At 44.3% G+C, this 22,218-nt stretch overlaps 1 protein-coding gene across 1 annotated transcript in view; it reads right to left on the bottom strand.

Annotated features, from left to right (window-relative positions):
- Positions 1-22,218, bottom strand: part of LOC124018336 (dedicator of cytokinesis protein 1-like) — a 338,789-nt gene that overhangs the window by 174,988 nt on the left and 141,583 nt on the right. The window contains 3 exon segments of the mRNA XM_046333610.1: positions 401-426; positions 2,627-2,795; positions 22,014-22,142. Of these exon segments, the coding sequence (XP_046189566.1) occupies positions 401-426; positions 2,627-2,795; positions 22,014-22,142 (324 nt within the window).

Genomic DNA, 22,218 nt, shown 5'->3' with positions numbered 1-22,218 from the left:
ATAAGTTCATTAGAGTTAACTACACCTCAGATTGCAGCCCAAATAAATGCTTCAGAGTTAAAGTAACAGACACATCTCAACATCAGCTGTTCAGAGACTGCTTGAATCAGGCAGTTTATTGTCAAATTGCTGCAAAGAAACCACTACTAATGGACACCAATAGAAGAATGGACTTGCTTGCGCCAAGAAACAAGAGCAATGGACATTAGACTGGTGGAAATCTGTCCTTTAGTCTGATGAGTCCAAATTTGAGATTTTTGGTTCCAACCGCCGTGTCTTTGTGAGATGCAGAGTAGGTGATCGGATGATCTCTGCATGTGTGGTTCCCACCGTGAAGCATGGAGGAGGAAGTGTGATGGTGCTTTGTTGGGCTGTGACTTATTTTGAATTCAACACACACTTATCCAGCACGGCTACCACAGCATTCTGCAGCGATACGCCATCACATCAGGTTTGGGCTTAGTGGGACTATCATTTGTTTTTCAACAGGACAATGACCCAACACACCTCCAAGCTGTGTAAGGGCTATTTGACAAAGTGCTGCATCAGATGACCTGGCAACTACAATCACCCGACCTCAACTCAATTGAGATGGTTTGGGATTAGTTGGACCGCAAAGTGAAGGAAAAGCAGTCAACAAGTGCTCAGCATATGTGGGAACTCCTTCAAGACTGTTGGAAAAGCATTCCTCATGAAGCTGGTTGAGAGAACGCCAAGAGTGTGCAACGCTGGCATTAAGGCAAAGGCTACTTTGAAGAATCTAAAATCTAAAATATTTTTGTTTAACACTTTTTTTGGTTACTACATGATTCCATATGTGTTATTTCATAGTTTTGATGTCTTCACTATTATTCTACATTGTCGAACATACTACAAAAACATAGAAAAACCCTTGAATGAGTAGGATAGGATAAGTAATCCCTCTCACCCCCTCCCCCTAAGTTTTAGATGCACTATTGTTAAGTGACTGTCCCACTGGATGTCATAAGGTGAATGCACCAATTTGTAAGTCGCTCTGGATAAGAGCGTCTGCTAAATGACTTAAATGTAAATGTAAATGTAGATGTGTCCAAACTATAGACTGGCTCTGTATATTGTCCTTTACCCCTAGGAGAGCTTGATACATATGTACCGATTAATTAGGGACGATTTCAAGTTTTCATGACAATCAGTAATCAGCCTTTTTGGATGCCGATTATGGCCGATTACATTGCGATCCACGAGGAAACTGCTGACCACCTGTTACGCGAGTGCAACAAGGAGCCGAGGTAAATTGCTAGCTAGCACTGAACTTCCCATCTTATAAAAAACAATCAATCTTCACATTATCACTAGTTAACTAGTGGTTGATGATATTACTAGGGTAACCAGCTTGTCCTGCGTTGCATATAATCAATGCGGTGCCCGTTAATTTATCATCGAATCACAGCCTACTTCAACTTCGCCAAACAGGGGGATGATTTTTACAAAATCGCATTTGCGAAAAAAGCACAACCGTTGCACGAATATACCTAACCATAGACATCTTAAAATCAATATACAGATTATATATTTCTTTAAACCTGCATATTTAGTTCAAAGAAATTCATGTCAGCAGGCAATATTAACCAGGTGAAATCACTTCTCTTGCGTTCATTGCACGCAGAGTCAGGGTATATGCAACACTTTGGGCCGTCTGGTTCGTTGCCAACTAATTTGCCAGAATTTTATGTAATTATGACATAACATTGAAGGTTGTGCAAGGTAACAGGAATATATAGACTTAAGGATGCCACCCGTTAGAGAAAATACGTAATGGTTCCGTATTTCACTGAAAGAATAGATGTTTTGTTTTCAAAAATTATAGTTTGCGGAAATTTACCATATTAATGACCTAAGGCTCGTATTTCTGTGTCATTATGTTATAATTAAGTCTATGATTTGATATAGCAGTCTGACTGAGGCAGCAGCAGGCTCGGTAGCATTCATTCAAACTTTACTGCGTTTGCCAGCAGCTCTTAGCAATGCTTGATGCACAGAGCTGTTATGACTTCAACTCTATCAACTCCTGACATTAGGCTGGCAATACTAAAGTGCCTATTAGAACATCCAATAGTGAAAGATATAGGACATGCAAATGGTATAGAGAGAAATAGTCCTATAATTCCTATAATAACTACAACCTAAAACTTCTTAACTGGGAATATTGAAGACTCATGTTAAAAGGAACCACCAACTTTCATATGTTCTCATATTCTGAGCAAGGAAGTTAAACGTTAGTTTTCTAACATGGCACATAGTGCACTTTTACTTTCTTCTCCAAAACTTTATTTTTGCATTATTTAAACCAAATTGAACATTGTTGCATTATTTATTTGAGACTAAATATATTTTATTTATGTATTATATTAAGTTAAAATAAGTGCTCATTGTTCATTCAGTATTGTTGTAATTGTCATTATTACAAATATACATATTTTAAAAAAATATATATATATTAGGCCAATTAATCAGTATCGGCCTTTTTTTGGTCCTCCAATAATCGGTATCGGTGTTGAAAAATCATAATTGGTCGACCTCTACTATAGACACATAGTGGACATGAGATGGGAACTAGAGACTGATATACACAGGGAGACAGACATACCATGGAAACACAAAAGGTATCACTCTGAAGCAGAGCCAGATTATATGATTGATGTCCTACCTTCACCATGCCTGTGTTCTCAGAGTTGATGTTCATCATGTCATTGAAGGAAGTGAAGAGATTCCTCAAGGACTCCATGAAGTCTGCTTCTCCTTTGTTCTCATACAGTCTGGGGAGAGAGGAGAGACGGATGGACGGATGGAGGAGGGAGAGATGGATGGAGGGAGATAGGAGGGATAAGAGGAGAGATGGATGGATGGAGAGACGGATGGACGGACGTAGGAGGGAGAGATGGATGGAGGGAGATAGGAGGGATAAGAGGAGAGATGGATGGATGGAGAGGAGAGATGGATGGATGGAGGGAAGGAGGTAGGAGGGAGAAGAGGACAGATGGATGGAGGGAGAGGAGATGATGGATGAGGGAGAGGAGAGACGGATGGATGGACGGAGGGAGTTAGGAGGGAGAAGAGGAGACATGGATGGATGGATGGAGGGAGGGAGAAGAGGAGACATGGATGGATGGATGGATGGAGGGAGAGGGAGGAGAGGGAGGGAGGGGGGCGGGAGGGAGGGAGGGAGGGAGGGAGGGAGGGAGGGAGGGAGGAGGGAGGGAGGGAGGGAGGAGGGAGGGGAGGGAGGGAGGGAGGGAGGGATGGGAGGGATGGATGGAGGATGGATGGATGGAGGGAGGGAGGGGGATGGATGGAGGGAGGGAGACATGGATGGAGGATGAGGATGGATGGATGGATGGACAGAGGAGAGGGTAGGGAGAAGATGAGAGATGGATGGATGGATGGATGGACGGGGGGGAGGAGGACGGAGAAGAGGAGAGATGGATGGACGGACAGAGGGAGGTAGGAGAAGATGAGAGATGGATGGATGGATGGATGGAGGAGAAGAGGAGAAGAGGAGGATGGATTGACGGACAGAGGGAGGTAGGAGAGAGGAGAGATGGATGGATGGATGGAAGGAGAAGAGGAGAGATGGATGGACGGATGGGATGGATGGATGGAAAGGAGAAGAGGAGAGACGGATGGGATGGACGGAGGGAGGTGGGAAGGAGAGAGGAGAGAAGGATGGATGGAGGGAGAGGGATGGATAGAGGGAGAGGAGAGAGGGATGGAGGGAGGGAGGGATGGAGGGAGAGATGGATGGAGGGAGAGAGGGATGTAGGGAGAGGAGAGAGGGATGGGGGGAAAAGATATGTTGGGAAGAGGGATAAGAGGAGAGAGGGGAGGTAGAAGAGAATTTAGGAAGAGAGTGGGAGAGAGAGAGGAGAGGAGATTGAAAGGGAGGAGAGGAGAGAGGGGTGGTAGGAGAGAATGAGGAAGAGTAGGAGGAATGAAAGAGAGAGGAGTGGAAAGAGAAAGGGAGGAGAGAAGGAATTAAAACCGATGATTTAGAGACCTTTCATGAAGTCCCTCCACACACAGAGACGTGCTGTTAGCTCACACAGAGATGTTAACAGGCCCCCTGTAGCCGGATGCCAGTAGGCCACTTCTCTGTCATTGTTATATCACAGTTCTCTACCCATCAAACCAGGGCCCACTGACTGTAGGCTCAGCATGGGTTCTCCATGCAAATACAAAACAAGACCAAAATACCTTGATCATTGCTGATCATCGTTAGCATCTAAAACAAGCGGGCTACTCCAGCCTGTCTGCTTCCAGCGCCAAATGCAGGGAAAACAACGGCAAGTCCTGGCATACCAAAAGACGTATATGAATTAATTAATTAGCATATCAATCTGGAATACTTTACGTAGGGGGAAGAACAGTTCATGTACTGTGATTTATTGATGCGATGCGATTGCCAGGAACAAGGCTTTGTTACTGTTTTATAATGAAGGAATCAGGCCAGACGAGGTGTGGTATATGGCCATTATACCACGGCTAAGGGCTGATCTTACCCATGATGCCATGCGGAGGACCTAGACACATCCCTTAGCTGTGGTATACTGGCCATATATCACAAACCCCCGAGGTGCCTTATTGCTGTTATAAACTGCTTACCAACCTAACCATATGCTAACCACATCGCGTCGAGCATTGGCTACACAGCGGGAAATGGTTAAACTCTGAGACTGTCAACCCCTACAGAATAAGAGCAAATCTTAGACACAAATTACTAGTCCGCAGCTAGATATAATTAATATAATTATCAACTGTGTGTAGTGACTCTTTTGACTTTCCCGCTCTTTCCCAGTCCACGCCCACTTCCCTTTGTCCACACCCACTTCCCTTTGTCCACACCCACTTCCCTTTGTCCACACCCACTCCCCTTTGTCCACACCCACTCCCCTTTGTCCACACCCACTCCCCTTTGTCCACACCCACTTCCCTTTGTCCACACCCACTTCCCTTTGTCCACACCCACTTCCCTTTGTCCACACCCACTTCCCTTTGTCCACACCCACTTCCCTTTGTCCACACCCACTTCCCTTTGTCCACACCCACTTCCCTTTGTCCACACCCACTTCCCTTTGTCCACACCCACTTCCCTTTGTCCACACCCACTTCCCTTTGTCCACACCCACTTCCCTTTGTCCACACCCACTTCCCTTTGTCCACACCCACTTCCCTTTGTCCACACCCACTTCCCTTTGTCCACACCCACTTCCCTTTGTCCACCAAGCCGTCATATTGGCTGAGCCCACTAGGGAACCTCATCATTTCCTTGTAACCATGGCTACTGTTTGGTTGTTTATGCATTTCTGTGATTGTAAATAAATGATTAAGACAATTGGTTTATGGATGACTCATAGTGAACACTGGGTTCGTGCAGATAACCAACAATTTACGGCGTTGGGAATGAGACTAACGCGAGGTAAAGAAAAATTCATTAATTTAAATACTAACAGATCAGATGTTAAAATATCTGAAGAGTTATAATTAGGAAAATTATAAATTTGTAATCTGAATATTTTCCTTGGTGCCCCGACTTCCTAGTTAATTACATTTACATGATTAGTATAATCACGTAATAATAATTACAGAGAATTGATTTGATTAAATACCAGTTTTCACTTTTAATGATACCAAAGACACGACAGTATGGAGGAATCTGGACTGTAAGAGTTTGTATGGAGGCAGAATCTGGACTGTAACAGTTTGTATGGAGGCAGAATCTGGACTGTAACAGTTTGTATGGAGGCAGAATCTGGACTGTAACAGTTTGTATGGAGGCAGAATCTGGACTGTAACAGTTTGTATGGAGGCAGAATCTGGACTGTAACAGTTTGTATGGAGGCAGAATCTGGACTGTAACAGTTTGTATGGAGGCAGAATCTGGACTGTAACAGTTTGTATGGAGGCAGAATCTGGACTGTAACAGTTTGTATGGAGGCAGAACCTGGACTGTAACAGTTTGTATGGAGGAAGAATCTGGACTAACAGTTTGTATGGAAGAAGAATCTGGACTGTAACAGTTTGTATGGAGGCAGAATCTGGACTGTAACAGTTTGTATGGAGGAATCTGGACTGTAACAGTTTGTATGGAGGAATCTGGACTGTAACAGTTTGTATGGAGGAATCTGGACTGTAACAGTTTGTATGGAGGCAGAATCTGGACTGTAACAGTTTGTATGGAGGCAGAATCTGGACTGTAACAGTTTGTATGGAGGCAGAATCTGGACTGTAACAGTTTGTATGGAGGCAGAATCTGGACTGTAACAGTTTGTATGGAGGCAGAATCTGGACTGTAACAGTTTGTATGGAGGCAGAATCTGGACTGTAACAGTTTGTATGGAGGCAGAATCTGGACTGTAACAGTTTGTATGGAGGCAGAATCTGGACTGTAACAGTTTGTATGGAGGCAGAATCTGGACTGTAACAGTTTGAATGGAGGCAGAATCTGGACTGTAACAGTTTGTATGGAGGCAGAATCTGGACTGTAACAGTTTGTATGGAGGCAGAATCTGGACTGTAACAGTTTGTATGGAGGCAGAATCTGGACTGTAACAGTTTGTATGGAGGCAGAATCTGGACTGTAACAGTTTGTATGGAGGCAGAATCTGGACTGTAACAGTTTGTATGGAGGCAGAATCTGGACTGTAACAGTTTGTATGGAGGAATCTGGACTGTAACAGTTTGTATGGAGGAATCTGGACTGTAACAGTTTGTATGGAGGAATCTGGACTGTAACAGTTTGTATGGAGGAATCTGGACTGTGACAGTTTGTATGGAGGAATCTGGACTGTGACAGTTTGTATGGAGGAATCTGGACTGTAACAGTTTGTATGGAGGCAGAATCTAGACTGTGACAGTTTGTATGGAGGCAGAATCTAGACTGTAACAGTTTGTATAGAGGCAGAATCTGGACTGTAACAGTTTGTATGGAGGAATCTGGACTGTAACAGTTTGTATGGAGGAATCTGGACTGTGACAGTTTGTATGGAGGCAGAATCTAGACTGTAACAGTTTGTATGGAGGAATCTGGACTGTGACAGTTTGTATGGAGGAATCTGGACTGTAACAGTTTGTATGGAGGAATCTGGACTGTGACAGTTTGTATGGAGGCAGAATCTGGACTGTAACAGTTTGTATGGAGGAATCTGGACTGTAACCGTTTGTATGGAGGAATCTAGACTGTGACAGTTTGTATGGAGGCAGAATCTAGACTGTAACAGTTTGTATAGAGGAGGAATCTGGACTGTAACAGTTTGTATGGAGGAATCTGGACTGTAACAGTTTGTATGGAGGAATCTGGACTGTAACAGTTTGTATGGAGAAATCTGGACTGTAACAGTTTGTATGGAGGCAGAATCTGGACTGTAACAGTTTGTATGGAGGCAGAATCTGGACTGTAACAGTTTGTATGGAGGCAGAATCTGGACTGTAACAGTTTGTATGGAGGAATCTGGACTGTAACAGTTTGTATGGAGGAATCTGGACTGTAACAGTTTGTATGGAGGAATCTGGACTGTAACAGTTTGTATGGAGGAATCTGGACTGTAACAGTTTGTATGGAGGAATCTGGACTGTGACAGTTTGTATGGAGGAATCTGGACTGTGACAGTTTGTATGGAGGAATCTGGACTGTGACAGTTTGTATGGAGGCAGAATCTAGACTGTAACAGTTTGTATAGAGGCAGAATCTGGACTGTAACAGTTTGTATAGAGGCAGAATCTGTACTGTAACAGTTTGTATGGAGGAATCTGGACTGTAACAGTTTGTATGGAGGAATCTGGACTGTAACAGTTTGTATGGAGGCAGAATCTAGACTGTAACAGTTTGTATGGAGGAATCTGGACTGTAACAGTTTGTATGGAGGAATCTGGACTGTAACAGTTTGTATGGAGGAATCTGGACTGTGACAGTTTGTATGGAGGCAGAATCTAGACTGTAACAGTTTGTATGGAGGCAGAATCTGGACTGTAACAGTTTGTATGGAGGAATCTGGACTGTAACCGTTTGTATGGAGGAATCTGGACTGTGACAGTTTGTATGGAGGCAGAATCTAGACTGTAACAGTTTGTATAGAGGCAGAATCTGGACTGTAACAGTTTGTATGGAGGCAGAATCTGGACTGTAACAGTTTGTATGGAGGAATCTGGACTGTAACAGTTTGTATGGAGGAATCTGGACTGTAACAGTTTGTATGGAGGAATCTGGACTGTAACAGTTTGTATGGAGGAATCTGGACTGTAACAGTTTGTATGGAGGCAGAATCTGGACTGTAACAGTTTGTATGGAGGCAGAATCTGGACTGTAACAGTTTGTATGGAGACAGAATCTGGACTGTAACAGTTTGTATGGAGACAGAATCTGGACTGTAACAGTTTGTATGGAGGCAGAATCTGGACTGTAACAGTTTGTATGGAGGCAGAATCTGGACTGTAACAGTTTGTATGGAGGCAGAATCTGGACTGTAACAGTTTGTATGGAGGCAGAATCTGGACTGTAACAGTTTGTATGGAGGCAGAATCTGGACTGTAACAGTTTGTATGGAGGCAGAATCTGGACTGTAACAGTTTGTATGGAGGCAGAATCTGGACTGTAACAGTTTGTATGGAGGCAGAACCTGGACTGTAACAGTTTGTATGGAGGAAGAATCTGGACTAACAGTTTGTATGGAAGAAGAATCTGGACTGTAACAGTTTGTATGGAGGAATCTGGACTGTAACAGTTTGTATGGAGGAATCTGGACTGTAACAGTTTGTATGGAGGAATCTGGACTGTAACAGTTTGTATGGAGGCAGAATCTGGACTGTAACAGTTTGTATGGAGGCAGAATCTGGACTGTAACAGTTTGTATGGAGGCAGAATCTGGACTGTAACAGTTTGTATGGAGGCAGAATCTGGACTGTAACAGTTTGTATGGAGACAGAATCTGGACTGTAACAGTTTGTATGGAGGCAGAATCTGGACTGTAACAGTTTGTATGGAGGCAGAATCTGGACTGTAACAGTTTGTATGGAGGCAGAATCTGGACTGTAACAGTTTGTATGGAGGCAGAATCTGGACTGTAACAGTTTGTATGGAGGCAGAATCTGGACTGTAACAGTTTGTATGGAGGCAGAATCTGGACTGTAACAGTTTGTATGGAGGCAGAATCTGGACTGTAACAGTTTGTATGGAGGCAGAATCTGGACTGTAACAGTTTGTATGGAGGCAGAATCTGGACTGTAACAGTTTGTATGGAGGCAGAATCTGGACTGTAACAGTTTGTATGGAGGCAGAATCTGGACTGTAACAGTTTGTATGGAGGCAGAATCTGGACTGTAACAGTTTGTATGGAGGAATCTGGACTGTAACAGTTTGTATGGAGGAATCTGGACTGTAACAGTTTGTATGGAGGAATCTGGACTGTGACAGTTTGTATGGAGGAATCTGGACTGTAACAGTTTGTATGGAGGAATCTGGACTGTGACAGTTTGTATGGAGGAATCTGGACTGTAACAGTTTGTATGGAGGCAGAATCTAGACTGTGACAGTTTGTATGGAGGCAGAATCTAGACTGTAACAGTTTGTATAGAGGCAGAATCTGGACTGTAACAGTTTGTATGGAGGAATCTGGACTGTAACAGTTTGTATGGAGGAATCTGGACTGTGACAGTTTGTATGGAGGCAGAATCTAGACTGTAACAGTTTGTATGGAGGAATCTGGACTGTGACAGTTTGTATGGAGGAATCTGGACTGTAACAGTTTGTATGGAGGAATCTGGACTGTGACAGTTTGTATGGAGGCAGAATCTGGACTGTAACAGTTTGTATGGAGGAATCTGGACTGTAACCGTTTGTATGGAGGAATCTAGACTGTGACAGTTTGTATGGAGGCAGAATCTAGACTGTAACAGTTTGTATAGAGGAGGAATCTGGACTGTAACAGTTTGTATGGAGGAATCTGGACTGTAACAGTTTGTATGGAGGAATCTGGACTGTAACAGTTTGTATGGAGGCAGAATCTGGACTGTAACAGTTTGTATGGAGAAATCTGGACTGTAACAGTTTGTATGGAGGCAGAATCTGGACTGTAACAGTTTGTATGGAGGCAGAATCTGGACTGTAACAGTTTGTATGGAGGCAGAATCTGGACTGTAACAGTTTGTATGGAGGAATCTGGACTGTAACAGTTTGTATGGAGGAATCTGGACTGTAACAGTTTGTATGGAGGAATCTGGACTGTAACAGTTTGTATGGAGGAATCTGGACTGTGACAGTTTGTATGGAGGAATCTGGACTGTGACAGTTTGTATGGAGGAATCTGGACTGTAACAGTTTGTATGGAGGAATCTGGACTGTGACAGTTTGTATGGAGGCAGAATCTAGACTGTAACAGTTTGTATAGAGGCAGAATCTGGACTGTAACAGTTTGTATGGAGGAATCTGGACTGTAACAGTTTGTATGGAGGAATCTGGACTGTAACAGTTTGTATGGAGGCAGAATCTAGACTGTAACAGTTTGTATGGAGGAATCTGGACTGTAACAGTTTGTATGGAGGAATCTGGACTGTAACAGTTTGTATGGAGGAATCTGGACTGTGACAGTTTGTATGGAGGCAGAATCTAGACTGTAACAGTTTGTATGGAGGCAGAATCTGGACTGTAACAGTTTGTATGGAGGAATCTGGACTGTAACCGTTTGTATGGAGGAATCTGGACTGTAACCGTTTGTATGGAGGCAGAATCTAGACTGTAACAGTTTGTATAGAGACAGAATCTGGACTGAAACAGTTTGTATGGAGGAATCTGGACTGTAACAGTTTGTATGGAGGAATCTGGACTGTAACAGTTTGTATGGAGGAATCTGGACTGTAACAGTTTGTATGGAGGAGGAATCTGGACTGTAACAGTTTGTATGGAGGCAGAATCTGGACTGTAACAGTTTGTATGGAGGAATCTAGACTGTAACAGTTTGTATGGAGGAATCTAGACTGTAACAGTTTGTATGGAGGCAGAATCTAGACTGTAACAGTTTGTATGGAGGCAGAATCTAGACTGTAACAGTTTGTATGGAGGCAGAATCTAGACTGTAACAGTTTGTATGGAGGCAGAATCTAGACTGTAACAGTTTGTATGGAGGCAGAATCTAGACTGTAACAGTTTGTATGGAGGCAGAATCTAGACTGTAACAGTTTGTATGGAGGAACCTGGACTGTAACAGTTTGTATGGAGGCAGAACCTGGAGTGTAACAGTTTGTATGGAGGAATCTGGACTGTAACAGTTTGTATGGAGGAATCTAGACTGTAACAGTTTGTATGGAGGCAAAATCTGGAAACCATTCTACCTGTACAGCCTACTGGATCTCTATAATGGACTGAAACTAGCCTGAACCATTCTACCTGTACAGCCTACTGGATCTCTATAATGGACTGAAACTAGCCTGAACCATTCTACCTGTACAGCCTACTGGATCTCTATAATGGACTGAAACTAGCCTGAACCATTCTACCTGTACAGCCTACTGGATCTCTATAATGGACTGAAACTAGCCTGAACCATTCTACCTGTACAGCCTACTGGATCTCTATAATGGACTGAAACTAGCCTGAACCATTCTACCTGTACAGCCTACTGGATCTCTATAATGGACTGAAACTAGCCTGAACCATTCTACCTGTACAGCCTACTGGATCTCTATAATGGACTGAAACTAGCCTGAACCATTCTACCTGTACAGCCTACTGGATCTCTATAATGGACTGAAACTAGCCTGAACCATTCTACCTGTACAATCTACTGGATCTCTATAATGGACTGAAACTAGCCTGAATCATTCTATGGTAGTAGTTATAGTTACTGTATGGTGGTAGTTACTGTATGGTGGTAGTTATAGTTACTGTATGGTGGTAGTTATAGTTACTGTATGGTGGTAGTTATAGTTACTGTATGGTGGTAGTTACTGTATGGAGGTAGTTATAGTTACTGTATGGTGGTAGTTACTGTATGGTGGTAGTTATAGTTACTGTATGGTGGTAGTTATAGTTACTGTATGGTGGTAGTTATAGTTACTGTATGGTGGTAGTTACTGTATGGAGGTAGTTATAGTTACTGTATGGTGGTAGTTACTGTATGGAGGTAGTTATAGTTACTGTATGGTGGTAGTTACTGTATGGTGGTAGTTACTGTATGGTGGTAGTTACTGTATGGTGGTAGTTACTGTATGGAGGTAGTTACTGTATGGTGGTAGTTACTGTATGGTGGTAGTTATAGTTACTGTATGGTGGTAGTTACTGTATGGAGGTAGTTACTGTATGGAGGTAGTTACTGTATGGTGGTAGTTATAGTTACTGTATGGAGGTAGTTACTGTATGGTGGTAGTTATAGTTACTGTATGGTGGTAGTTACTGTATGGTGGTAGTTACTGTATGGAGGTAGTTATAGTTACTGTATGGAGGTAGTTACTGTATGGAGGTAGTTACTGTATGGTGGTAGTTACTGTATGGAGGTAGTTACTGTATGGTGGTAGTTACTGTATGGAGGTAGTTACTGTATGGTGGTAGTTATAGTTACTGTATGGAGGTAGTTACTGTATGGTGGTAGTTATAGTTACTGTATGGTGGTAGTTATAGTTACTGTATGGTGGTAGTTACTGTATGGTGGTAGTTACTGTATGGTGGTAGTTACTGTATGGAGGTAGTTACTGTATGGTGGTAGTTATAGTTACTGTATGGAGGTAGTTACTGTATGGTGGTAGTTACTGTATGGTGGTAGTTACTGTATGGTGGTAGTTATAGTTACTGTATGGTGGTAGTTATAGTTACTGTATGGTGGTAGTTACTGTATGGTGGTAGTTATAGTTACTGTATGGTGGTAGTTACTGTATGGTGGTAGTTACTGTATGGTGGTAGTTACTGTATGGTGGTAGTTACTGTATGGTGGTAGTTATAGTTACTGTATGGTGGTAGTTACTGTATGGTGGTAGTTATAGTTACTGTATGGTGGTAGTTATAGTTACTGTATGGTGGTAGTTACTGTATGGTGGTAGTTACTGTATGGTGGTAGTTACTGTATGGTGGTAGTTACTGTATGGTGGTAGTTATAGTTACTGTATGGTGGTAGTTACTGTATGGTGGTAGTTACTGTATGGTGGTAGTTACTGTATGGTGGTAGTTACTGTATGGTGGTAGTTACTGTATGGAGGTAGTTACTGTATGGAGGTAGTTACTGTATGGTGGTAGTTACTGTATGGTGGTAGTTACTGTATGGTGGTAGTTATAGTTACTGTATGGTGGTAGTTACTGTATGGAGGTAGTTATAGTTACTGTATGGAGGTAGTTATAGTTACTGTATGGTGGTAGTTACTGTATGGTGGTAGTTACTGTATGGTGGTAGTTACTGTATGGTGGTAGTTATAGTTACTGTATGGTGGTAGTTACTGTATGGTGGTAGTTATAGTTACTGTATGGAGGTAGTTACTGTATGGAGGTAGTTACTGTATGGAGGTAGTTACTGTATGGAGGTAGTTATAGTTACTGTATGGTGGTAGTTACTGTATGGAGGTAGTTATAGTTACTGTATGGTGGTAGTTACTGTACGGTGGTAGTTACTGTATGGTGGTAGTTATAGTTACTGTATGGAGGTAGTTACTGTATGGAGGTAGTTATAGTTACTGTATGGAGGTAGTTACTGTATGGTGGTAGTTATAGTTACTGTATGGTGGTAGTTATAGTTACTGTATGGTGGTAGTTATAGTTACTGTATGGTGGTAGTTACTGTATGGAGGTAGTTACTGTATGGTGGTAGTTACTGTATGGTGGTAGTTACTGTATGGTGGTAGTTACTGTACGGTGGTAGTTATAGTTACTGTATGGTGGTAGTTACTGTATGGAGGTAGTTACTGTATGGAGGTAGTTACTGTATGGAGGTAGTTACTGTATGGTGGTAGTTACTGTATGGTGGTAGTTATAGTTATTGTATGGTGGTAGTTACTGTATGGTGGTAGTTACTGTATGGTGGTAGTTATAGTTACTGTATGGTGGTAGTTACTGTATGGTGGTAGTTACTGTATGGTGGTAGTTATAGTTACTGTATGGTGGTAGTTACTGTATGGTGGTAGTTACTGTACGGTGGTAGTTACTCTATGGTGGTAGTTATAGTTACTGTATGGAGGTAGTTACTGTATGGAGGTAGTTATAGTTACTGTATGGAGGTAGTTACTGTATGGTGGTAGTTACTGTATGGAGGTAGTTACTGTATGGTGGTAGTTATAGTTACTGTATGGTGGTAGTTATAGTTACTGTATGGAGGTAGTTACTGTATGGTGGTAGTCACTGTATGGTGGTAGTTACTGTATGGAGGTAGTTATAGTTACTGTATGGTGGTAGTTATAGTTATTGTATGGTGGTAGTTACTGTATGGTGGTAGTTACTGTATGGTGGTAGTTATAGTTACTGTATGGTGGTAGTTACTGTATGGAGGTAGTTATAGTTACTGTATGGTGGTAGTTACTGTATGGTGGTAGTTATAGTTACTGTATGGTGGTAGTTACTGTATGGTGGTAGTTATAGTTACTGTATGGTGGTAGTTACTGTATGGAGGTAGTTATAGTTACTGTATGGTGGTAGTTACTGTATGGAGGTAGTTATAGTTGTTCTATGGCACTGTTTTACAGGGGTAGAGTAACGGCGACATAATGATTTACGGGGCCTTCAGAAACTATCCACATTACTTGACCTTGTCCACATTTTGTTTCATTACAGCCTCAGTTTAAAATGAATTCAATGGAGACGTTGTGTCACGGTCCTACACAACAATACCACATTCATGTTAAAAATGGAATGATGTTTTCAGACATAATAATGAGTCGATAAGTATTCAACCCCTTTGTTATGACGAGACCAAATAAGTTCAGGAGTAAAAAAATGTGCTTAACAAGTAACAGTAATCAGTTGCATGGACTCTGGGTGCAATAACAGCGTTTAACATTTTTAATGACTACCCCAACACATACAATTATCTGTAATGTCCCTCAGTCAAGCAGTGAATTTCAAACACAGATTCAACCACAAAGACCAGGGAGGTTTTTCCAATGCCTCGCAAAGAAAGGAACCTATTGGTAGATGGGAAAAACTAATTAAAAGCAGACATTGAATATCCCTTTGAGCAACATGGTGAAGTTATTAATGACACTTAGGATGGTGTATCAATATACCGCCTCACTACAAACATACAGGCGTACTTCCTAACTCAGTTGCCGGAGAGGAAGGAAACCACTCAGCGATTTTACCATGAGGCTAATTGTGACTTGTGACAGTAACAGAGTTTAATGGCTCCGATAGGAGAAAACTGAGGACGGATCAACAACATTGCAGTTACTCCACAATAATAACCTAAAAGACAGACTGAAAAGAAGGAAGCCTGTAGTACATAATGACATTTTCCAAACATATATCCTGTTTGCAATAAGGCACTAAAGTAAAACTGCAAAACCTTTGGAAAAGAAATCAACTTTATCATCTGAATACAAAAGAGTTCTGTTTTGGGCAAATCCACACTAAATATTTTATAATATAATAATAATAATATAATAATAATAATAATATATGCCATTTAGCAGACGCTTTTATCCAAAGCGACTTACAGTCATGTGTGCATACATTCTACGTATGGGTGATCCCGGGAATCGAACCCACTACCCTGGCGTTACAAGCGCCATGCTCTACCAACTGAGCTACAGCCAATACCACCATGGATTTTCAAGCATGGTGGTATTGGCTGCATCATGTTATGGGTATGCTTGTCATCGGCAAGGACTAGAGAGATCTTTGGCATAAAAATAAAGAAAACAGAGGTAAGCACAGGCTAAACCTGGTTCAGTCTGCTTTCCAAAGGACACTGGGAGAGTAATTCACCTTAAAGCAGGACAATAACCTCAAAACACAAGGTCAAATCGACACTGGAGTTGCTTTCCAAGATGACATGGAATGTTCCTGAGGGGCCAAGTTTAAGTTTCGACTGAAATCGGCTTGAAAATCCATGTCAAGACTTGAAAATGGCTGTCTAGCAATGATCAGCAACCAAACTTGACAGAGTTTGAAGAATTTAAAAATGAACAGTGTGCAAATATTGTACAATCCAGGTCTGCAAAGCTCTTAGAGATTTACCCAGAAAGACTCACAGTTAGAATCACTGTTGGCAGCGATTATAACTCAGGGAGTACGGATACTTACGAAAATGAGATATTTCTGTATTTCATTTTCCAAACATTTGCACAAAAATGTGTCAATATGGGGTATTGTGTGTAGAGGGGAGAGATAAAAACATCTATTAAATCCATTTTAAATTCAGGCTGTAACACAACAAAAAGGTGGAATAAGTCAGAGGGTATGAATACATTGTGGAGGCCCTGCAGTATATTACACAGCATGTACTTCCTACTGTCAATGTTTACAGGTGTAGGGGGATGTAGGGGGTATAGGGGGATATAGGGGTGTGTAGGGGGTGTAGGGGTGTAGGGGGTGTAGGGTGGGTATAGGGAGGTGTAGGGTGTGTAGGGGTGTGTAGGGGGTGTGTAGGGGTGTGTAGGGGGGTATAGGGGGTGTAGGGGGTGTATAGGGGTGTAGGGGTATGAATACATTGTGAAGGCCCTGCAGTATATTACACAGCATGTACTACTACTGTCAATGTTTACAGGTGTAGGGGTGTGTAGGGGGTATAGGGGTGTGTAGGGGGTATAGGGGTGTCGGGGGGTGTAGGGTGGGTATAGGGGGGTGTAGAGGGGTGTAGGGTGGGTATAGGGGGTGTAGGGGGTGTAGGGTGGGTATAGGGGGTGTAGAGGGGTGTAGGGTGGGTATAGGGGGGTGTAGAGGGTGTAGGGGTATGAATACATTGTGGAGGCCCTGCAGTATATTACACATGTACTTCCTACTGTCAATGGTTACAGGTGTAGGGGGTGTAGGGGGTAGGGGGTGTAGGGGGTATAGGGGTGTCGGGGTGTAGGGTGGGTATAGGGGTGTAGAGGGTGTAGGGTGGGTATAGGGGGTGTAGAGGGTGTAGGGGTATGAATACATTGTGAAGGCCCTGTAGTATATTACACAGCATGTACTTCCTACTGTCAATGTTTACAGGTGTAGGGGGGTATAGGGGTGTGTGGGGGGTATAGGGGGTGTGTAGGGGGTATAGGGGTATAGGGGTGTGTAGGGGTGTGTAGGGGGGGTATAGGGGGTGTAGGGGTGTGTAGGGGTGTGTAGGGGGTATAGGGGTGTGTAGGGGTGTAGAGGGGTGTCGGGGGTGTAGGGTGGGTATAGGGGGGTAGAGGGTGTAGGGTGGGTATAGGGGTGTAGAGGGGTGTAGGGGTGTGTAGGGGGTGTAGGGGGGTATAGGGGTGTAGGGTGGGTATAGGGGTGTAGAGGGGTGTAGGGGGTGTGTAGGGGGGTGTAGGGGTGTAGAGGGTGTAGGGGGTGTAGGGGTGTGTAGGGGGGTATAGGGGGTGTAGAGGGGTGTAGGGTGGGTATAGGGGGTGTAGAGGGTGTAGGGGGGTGTAGGGGGTGTAGGGGGTGTAGAGGGGTGTAGGGGGTATAGGGGTGTAGGAGGGTGAATGGGTGTGTAGGGGTGTAGGGGTGTGTAGGGGGTATAGGGGGGGTGTAGGGGGTGAATGGGTGTGTAGGGGTATAGGGGTGTAGGGGTGTGTAGGGGTATAGGGGTGTGTAGGGGGTGTAGGGTGGGTATAGGGGGGTGTAGGGGTGTGTAGGGGGTGTAGGGATATGAATACATTGTGGAGGCCCTGCAGTATATTACACAGCATGTACTTCCTACTGTCAATGGTTACAGGTGTAGGGGTGTGTAGGGGTGTGTAGGGGGGTATAGGGGGTGTAGGGGGTGTAGGGGTGTGTAGGGGTGTGTAGGGGGTGTAGGGTGGGTATAGGGGGTGTAGGGGGTATGAAGGAATACCTAGGATAGGTTAAGTAATCCCTCTCACCCCACCCCCCTAAGTTTTAGATGCACTATTGTTAAGTGACTGTCCCACTGGATGTCATAAGGTGAATGCACCAATTTGTAAGTCGCTCTGGATAAGAGCGTCTGCTAAATGACTTAAATGTAAATGTAAATGTATGAATACATTGTGAAGGCCCTGTAGTATATTACACAGCATGTACTTCCTACTGTCAATGTTTACAGGTGTAGGGGGGTATAGGGGTGTGTGGGGGTATAGGGGTGTGTAGGGGGTATAGGGGGTGTAGGGGTATAGGGGTGGGTATAGGGGGGTGTAGGGGGTATAGGGGGTGTAGGGGTGTGTAGGGGTGTGTAGGGGGTATAGGGGTGTGTAGGGGTTATAGGGGTGGGTTTAGGGGTGTGTAGGGGGTTTAGGGGGTGTGTAGGGGGTATAGGGGTGTGTAGGGGTGTAGGGGTGGTATAGGGGTGTGTAGGGGTATAGGGGGTGTAGGGGTGTGTAGGGTGTGTAGGGGGTGTAGGGGTGTGTAGGGGTGTGTAGGGGGGGGTATAGGGGTGTGTAGGGGTGTGTAGGGGGGTATAGGGGTGTGTAGGGGTGTGTAGGGGTGTAGGCGGGGGTATAGGGGTGTGTAGGGGGGTGTAGGCGGGTATAGGGTGTGTAGGGGGTGTAGGCGGGGTATAGGGGTGTGTAGGGGGTGTAGGGGGTATAGGGGGTGTGTAGAGGGTATAGGGGGGTGTAGGGGGTGTAGGGTGTGTAGGGGTGTAGGGGGGTATAGGGGTGTGTAGGGGTGTGTAGGGGTATAGGGGGTGTAGAGGGTATAGGGGTGTGTAGGGGGGTATAGGGGTGTGTAGAGGGGTATAGGGGTGTGTAGGGGTGTGTAGGGGGTATAGGGGTGGGTATAGGGGTGTGTAGGGGGGTGTAGAGGGTATGAATACATTGTGAAGGCCCTGTAGTATATTACACAGCATGTACTTCCTACTGTCAATGTTTACAGGTGTAGGGGGGTGTAGGGGGTGTGTAGGGGTGTAGGGGGGTATAGGGGTGTGTAGGGGTGTGAATACATTGTGGAGGCCCTGTAATATATTACATACCATGTACTTCCTACTGTCAATGTTTACATTCAAACGGAAACAGATACAGACGGGACTGATCAACACTAAAGTCAGACTATTCACATGAACAGGTTGAGCAGAGTAGTGTGTAGTAGTGTGTAGGGGTGTGTGTGAGGGGTATAGGGGTGTGTAGGAGTGTGTAGGGGTGTGTGAGGGTATAGGGGTGTGTAGGAGTGTGTAGGGGTGTGTGTGTGGGGGGGGGTGTGTGTAGGGGTGTGTAGGGGTGTGTGTGAGGGGTATAGGGGTGTGTAGGGGGTGTAGAGGGTGTGTGTGGGGGGGTAGGGGTGTAGGGGTGTGTAGGGTGGTGTAGAGAGGTGTAGGGGTGTGTGGGGGGGTGTAGGGGTGTGTAGAGGGGTGTAGGGGTGTGTGAGGGGGGTGTAGGGGTGTGTAGAGGGTGTAGGGGTGTGTAGGGGGTATAGGGGTGTGTAGGGAGCGTAGGGGTGTCTAGAGTGTATAGGGTGTATAGGGGTGTGTAGGGGTGTAGAGGGTTGTAGGGGTGTGTGTGGGGGTGTAGGCGTGTGTAGAGGGGTGTGGGGGTGTAGGGGTGTGTAGGGTGTGTAGAGGGTATAAGGGTGTGTAGGGAGGTGTAAGGGTGTCTAGGGGTGTATAGGGGTGTTTAGGGGGTATAGGGGTGTATAGGGGTGTATATAGGGGTGTGTAGGGGTGTATATAGGGGTGTGTAGGGGTGTATAGGGGTATAGGGGTGTATAAAGTGTATATAGGGGTGTCTAGGGTGTCTAGGGGTGTCTAGGGGTGTATATAGGGGTGTGTATAGGGGTGTCTAGGGGTGTGTGTATAGGGGTGTATAGGGGGTGTGTGTGTATAGGGGTATAGGGGTGTATATAGGGGTGTGTGTGTATAGGGGTGTCTAGGGGTGTAGGAGGTATAGGGGTATAGGGGTGTGTAGGGGTGTGTAGGGGTGTATAGGGTGTGTGTATAGGGTGTCTAGGGGTGTGTGTATAGGGGTATAGGGGTGTATAGGGGTGTGTGTGTATAGGGGTATAGGGGTGTCTAGGGGTGTGTGTGTATAGGGGGTATAGGGGTGTGTGTATAGGGTGTGTGTGTGTATAGGGGTGTCTAGGGGTGTATATAGGGGTGTGTGTGTATAGGGGTGTCTAGGGTGTGTGTGTATAGGGGTGTCTAGGGGTGTATATAGGGGTGTGTGTGTATAGGGTGTCTAGGGGTATGTGTGTATAGGGGTGTGTATAGGGGTGTATAGGGGTGTCTAGGGGTGTCTAGGGTGTGTGTGTGTATAGGGTGTCTAGGGTGTATATAGGGGTGTGTGTGTATAGGGGTGTCTAGGGTGTGTGTGTATAGGGGTGTCTAGGGGTGTGTGTGTATAGGGGTGTCTAGGGGTATGTGTGTATAGGGGTGTGTATAGGGTGTCTAGGGGTGTCTAGGGTGTGTGTGTGTATAGGGGTGTATATAGGGGTGTGTGTGTATAGGGGTGTCTAGGGGTGTGTGTGTATAGGGGTGTCTAGGGGTGTATATAGGGGTGTGTGTGTATAGGGTGTCTAGGGTGTATATAGGGGTGTGTGTGTATAGGGGTGTCTAGGGTGTATATAGGTATGTGTGTGTATAGGGGTGTCTAGGGGTGTATATAGGGGTGTGTGTATAGGGGTGTCTAGGGGTGTATATAGGGGTGTGTGTGTATAGGGGTGTGTGTATAGGGGTATATAGGGGTGTGTGTGTATAGGGGTGTATATAGGGGTGTGTGTATAGGGGTGTGTATAGGGGTATATAGGGGTGTGTGTGTATAGGGGTGTATAGGGTGTGTGTATAGGGGTGTATATAGGGGTGTGTATAGGGGTATATAGGGGTGTGTGTGTGTATAGGGGTGTATATAGGGGTGTGTGTGTGTATAGGGGTGTATATAGGGGTGTATAGGGGTGTGTATAGGGGGTATAGGGGTGTATATAGGGGTGTGTGTATAGGGGTGTATATAGGGGTGTATAGGGTGTGTGTGTATAGGGGTGTATATAGGGGTGTATAGGGGTGTGTGTGTATAGGGGTGTGTATATAGGGGTTTATAGGGGTGTGTATATAGGGGTGTGTATAGGGGTGTATATAGGGTATAGGGGTGTATATAGGGTGTATATAGGGGTGTATATAGGGGTGTATATAGGGGTGTATATATAGGGGTGTGTAGGGGTATATAGGGGTATATAGGTGTATATAGGGGTGTGTGTGTGTATGGTGTATAGGGAGGAGTGTGTATATAGGGGTATATAGGGTGTATATAGGGGTGTATATAGGGGTGTATATAGGTGTGTGTGTATATAGGGGTGTGTGTATATAGGGGTGTATAGGTGTATATAGGGTGTGTGTAGGGTGTATAGGGGGGAGTGTGTATATAGGGGTATATAGGGGTGTATATAGGGGTGTATATAGGGGTGTGTGTATATAGGTGTGTGTGTATATAGGTGTGTGTGTATATAGGTGTGTGTGTATATAGGGGTGTGTGTATATAGGTGTGTGTGTATATAGGGGTGTATAGGTGTATATAGTGTGTGTGTATATAGGTGTGTGTGTATATAGGGGTGTGTGTATATAGGTGTGTGTGTATATAGGGGTGTATAGGTGTATATAGGTGTGTGTGTATATAGGTGTGTGTGTATATAGGTGTGTGTGTATATAGGTGTGTGTGTATATAGGGGTGTATAGGTGTATATAGTGTGTGTGTGTATATAGGGGTGTGTGTATATAGGTGTGTGTGTATATAGGTGTGTGTGTATATAGGGGTGTATAGGTGTATATAGTGTGTGTGTGTATATAGGGGTGTGTGTATATAGGGGTATATAGGGTGTATATAGGGGTATATAGGGGTGTATATAGGTGTGTGTGTATATAGGTGTGTGTGTATATAGGGGTGTGTGTATATAGGTGTGTGTGTATATAGGGGTGTATAGGTGTATATAGTGTGTGTGTGTCTACACTTACTGGTTGAAGAGGACCCTGGAACGCACTATAAACTTGAATATGTACTCCAGAGCTTTAATGGCCTTCAGCAGCTGTTCTGTCAGCCTCTCTGCATTCTCCACATAGTTCTTCAGAACCTTGGTCAGCTTCCTGAACAACATACACATGTACATATATATTTAGATACATATACACACATATATACATATACACACACACATATATA

This window comes from Oncorhynchus gorbuscha, unplaced genomic scaffold (assembly GCF_021184085.1).
Source record: "Oncorhynchus gorbuscha isolate QuinsamMale2020 ecotype Even-year unplaced genomic scaffold, OgorEven_v1.0 Un_scaffold_480, whole genome shotgun sequence".
Lineage (NCBI taxonomy): Eukaryota > Metazoa > Chordata > Actinopteri > Salmoniformes > Salmonidae > Oncorhynchus > Oncorhynchus gorbuscha.
Note: the sequence above shows the minus strand (reverse complement) of the source record. Positions and strands in the feature narration are given on the sequence as shown.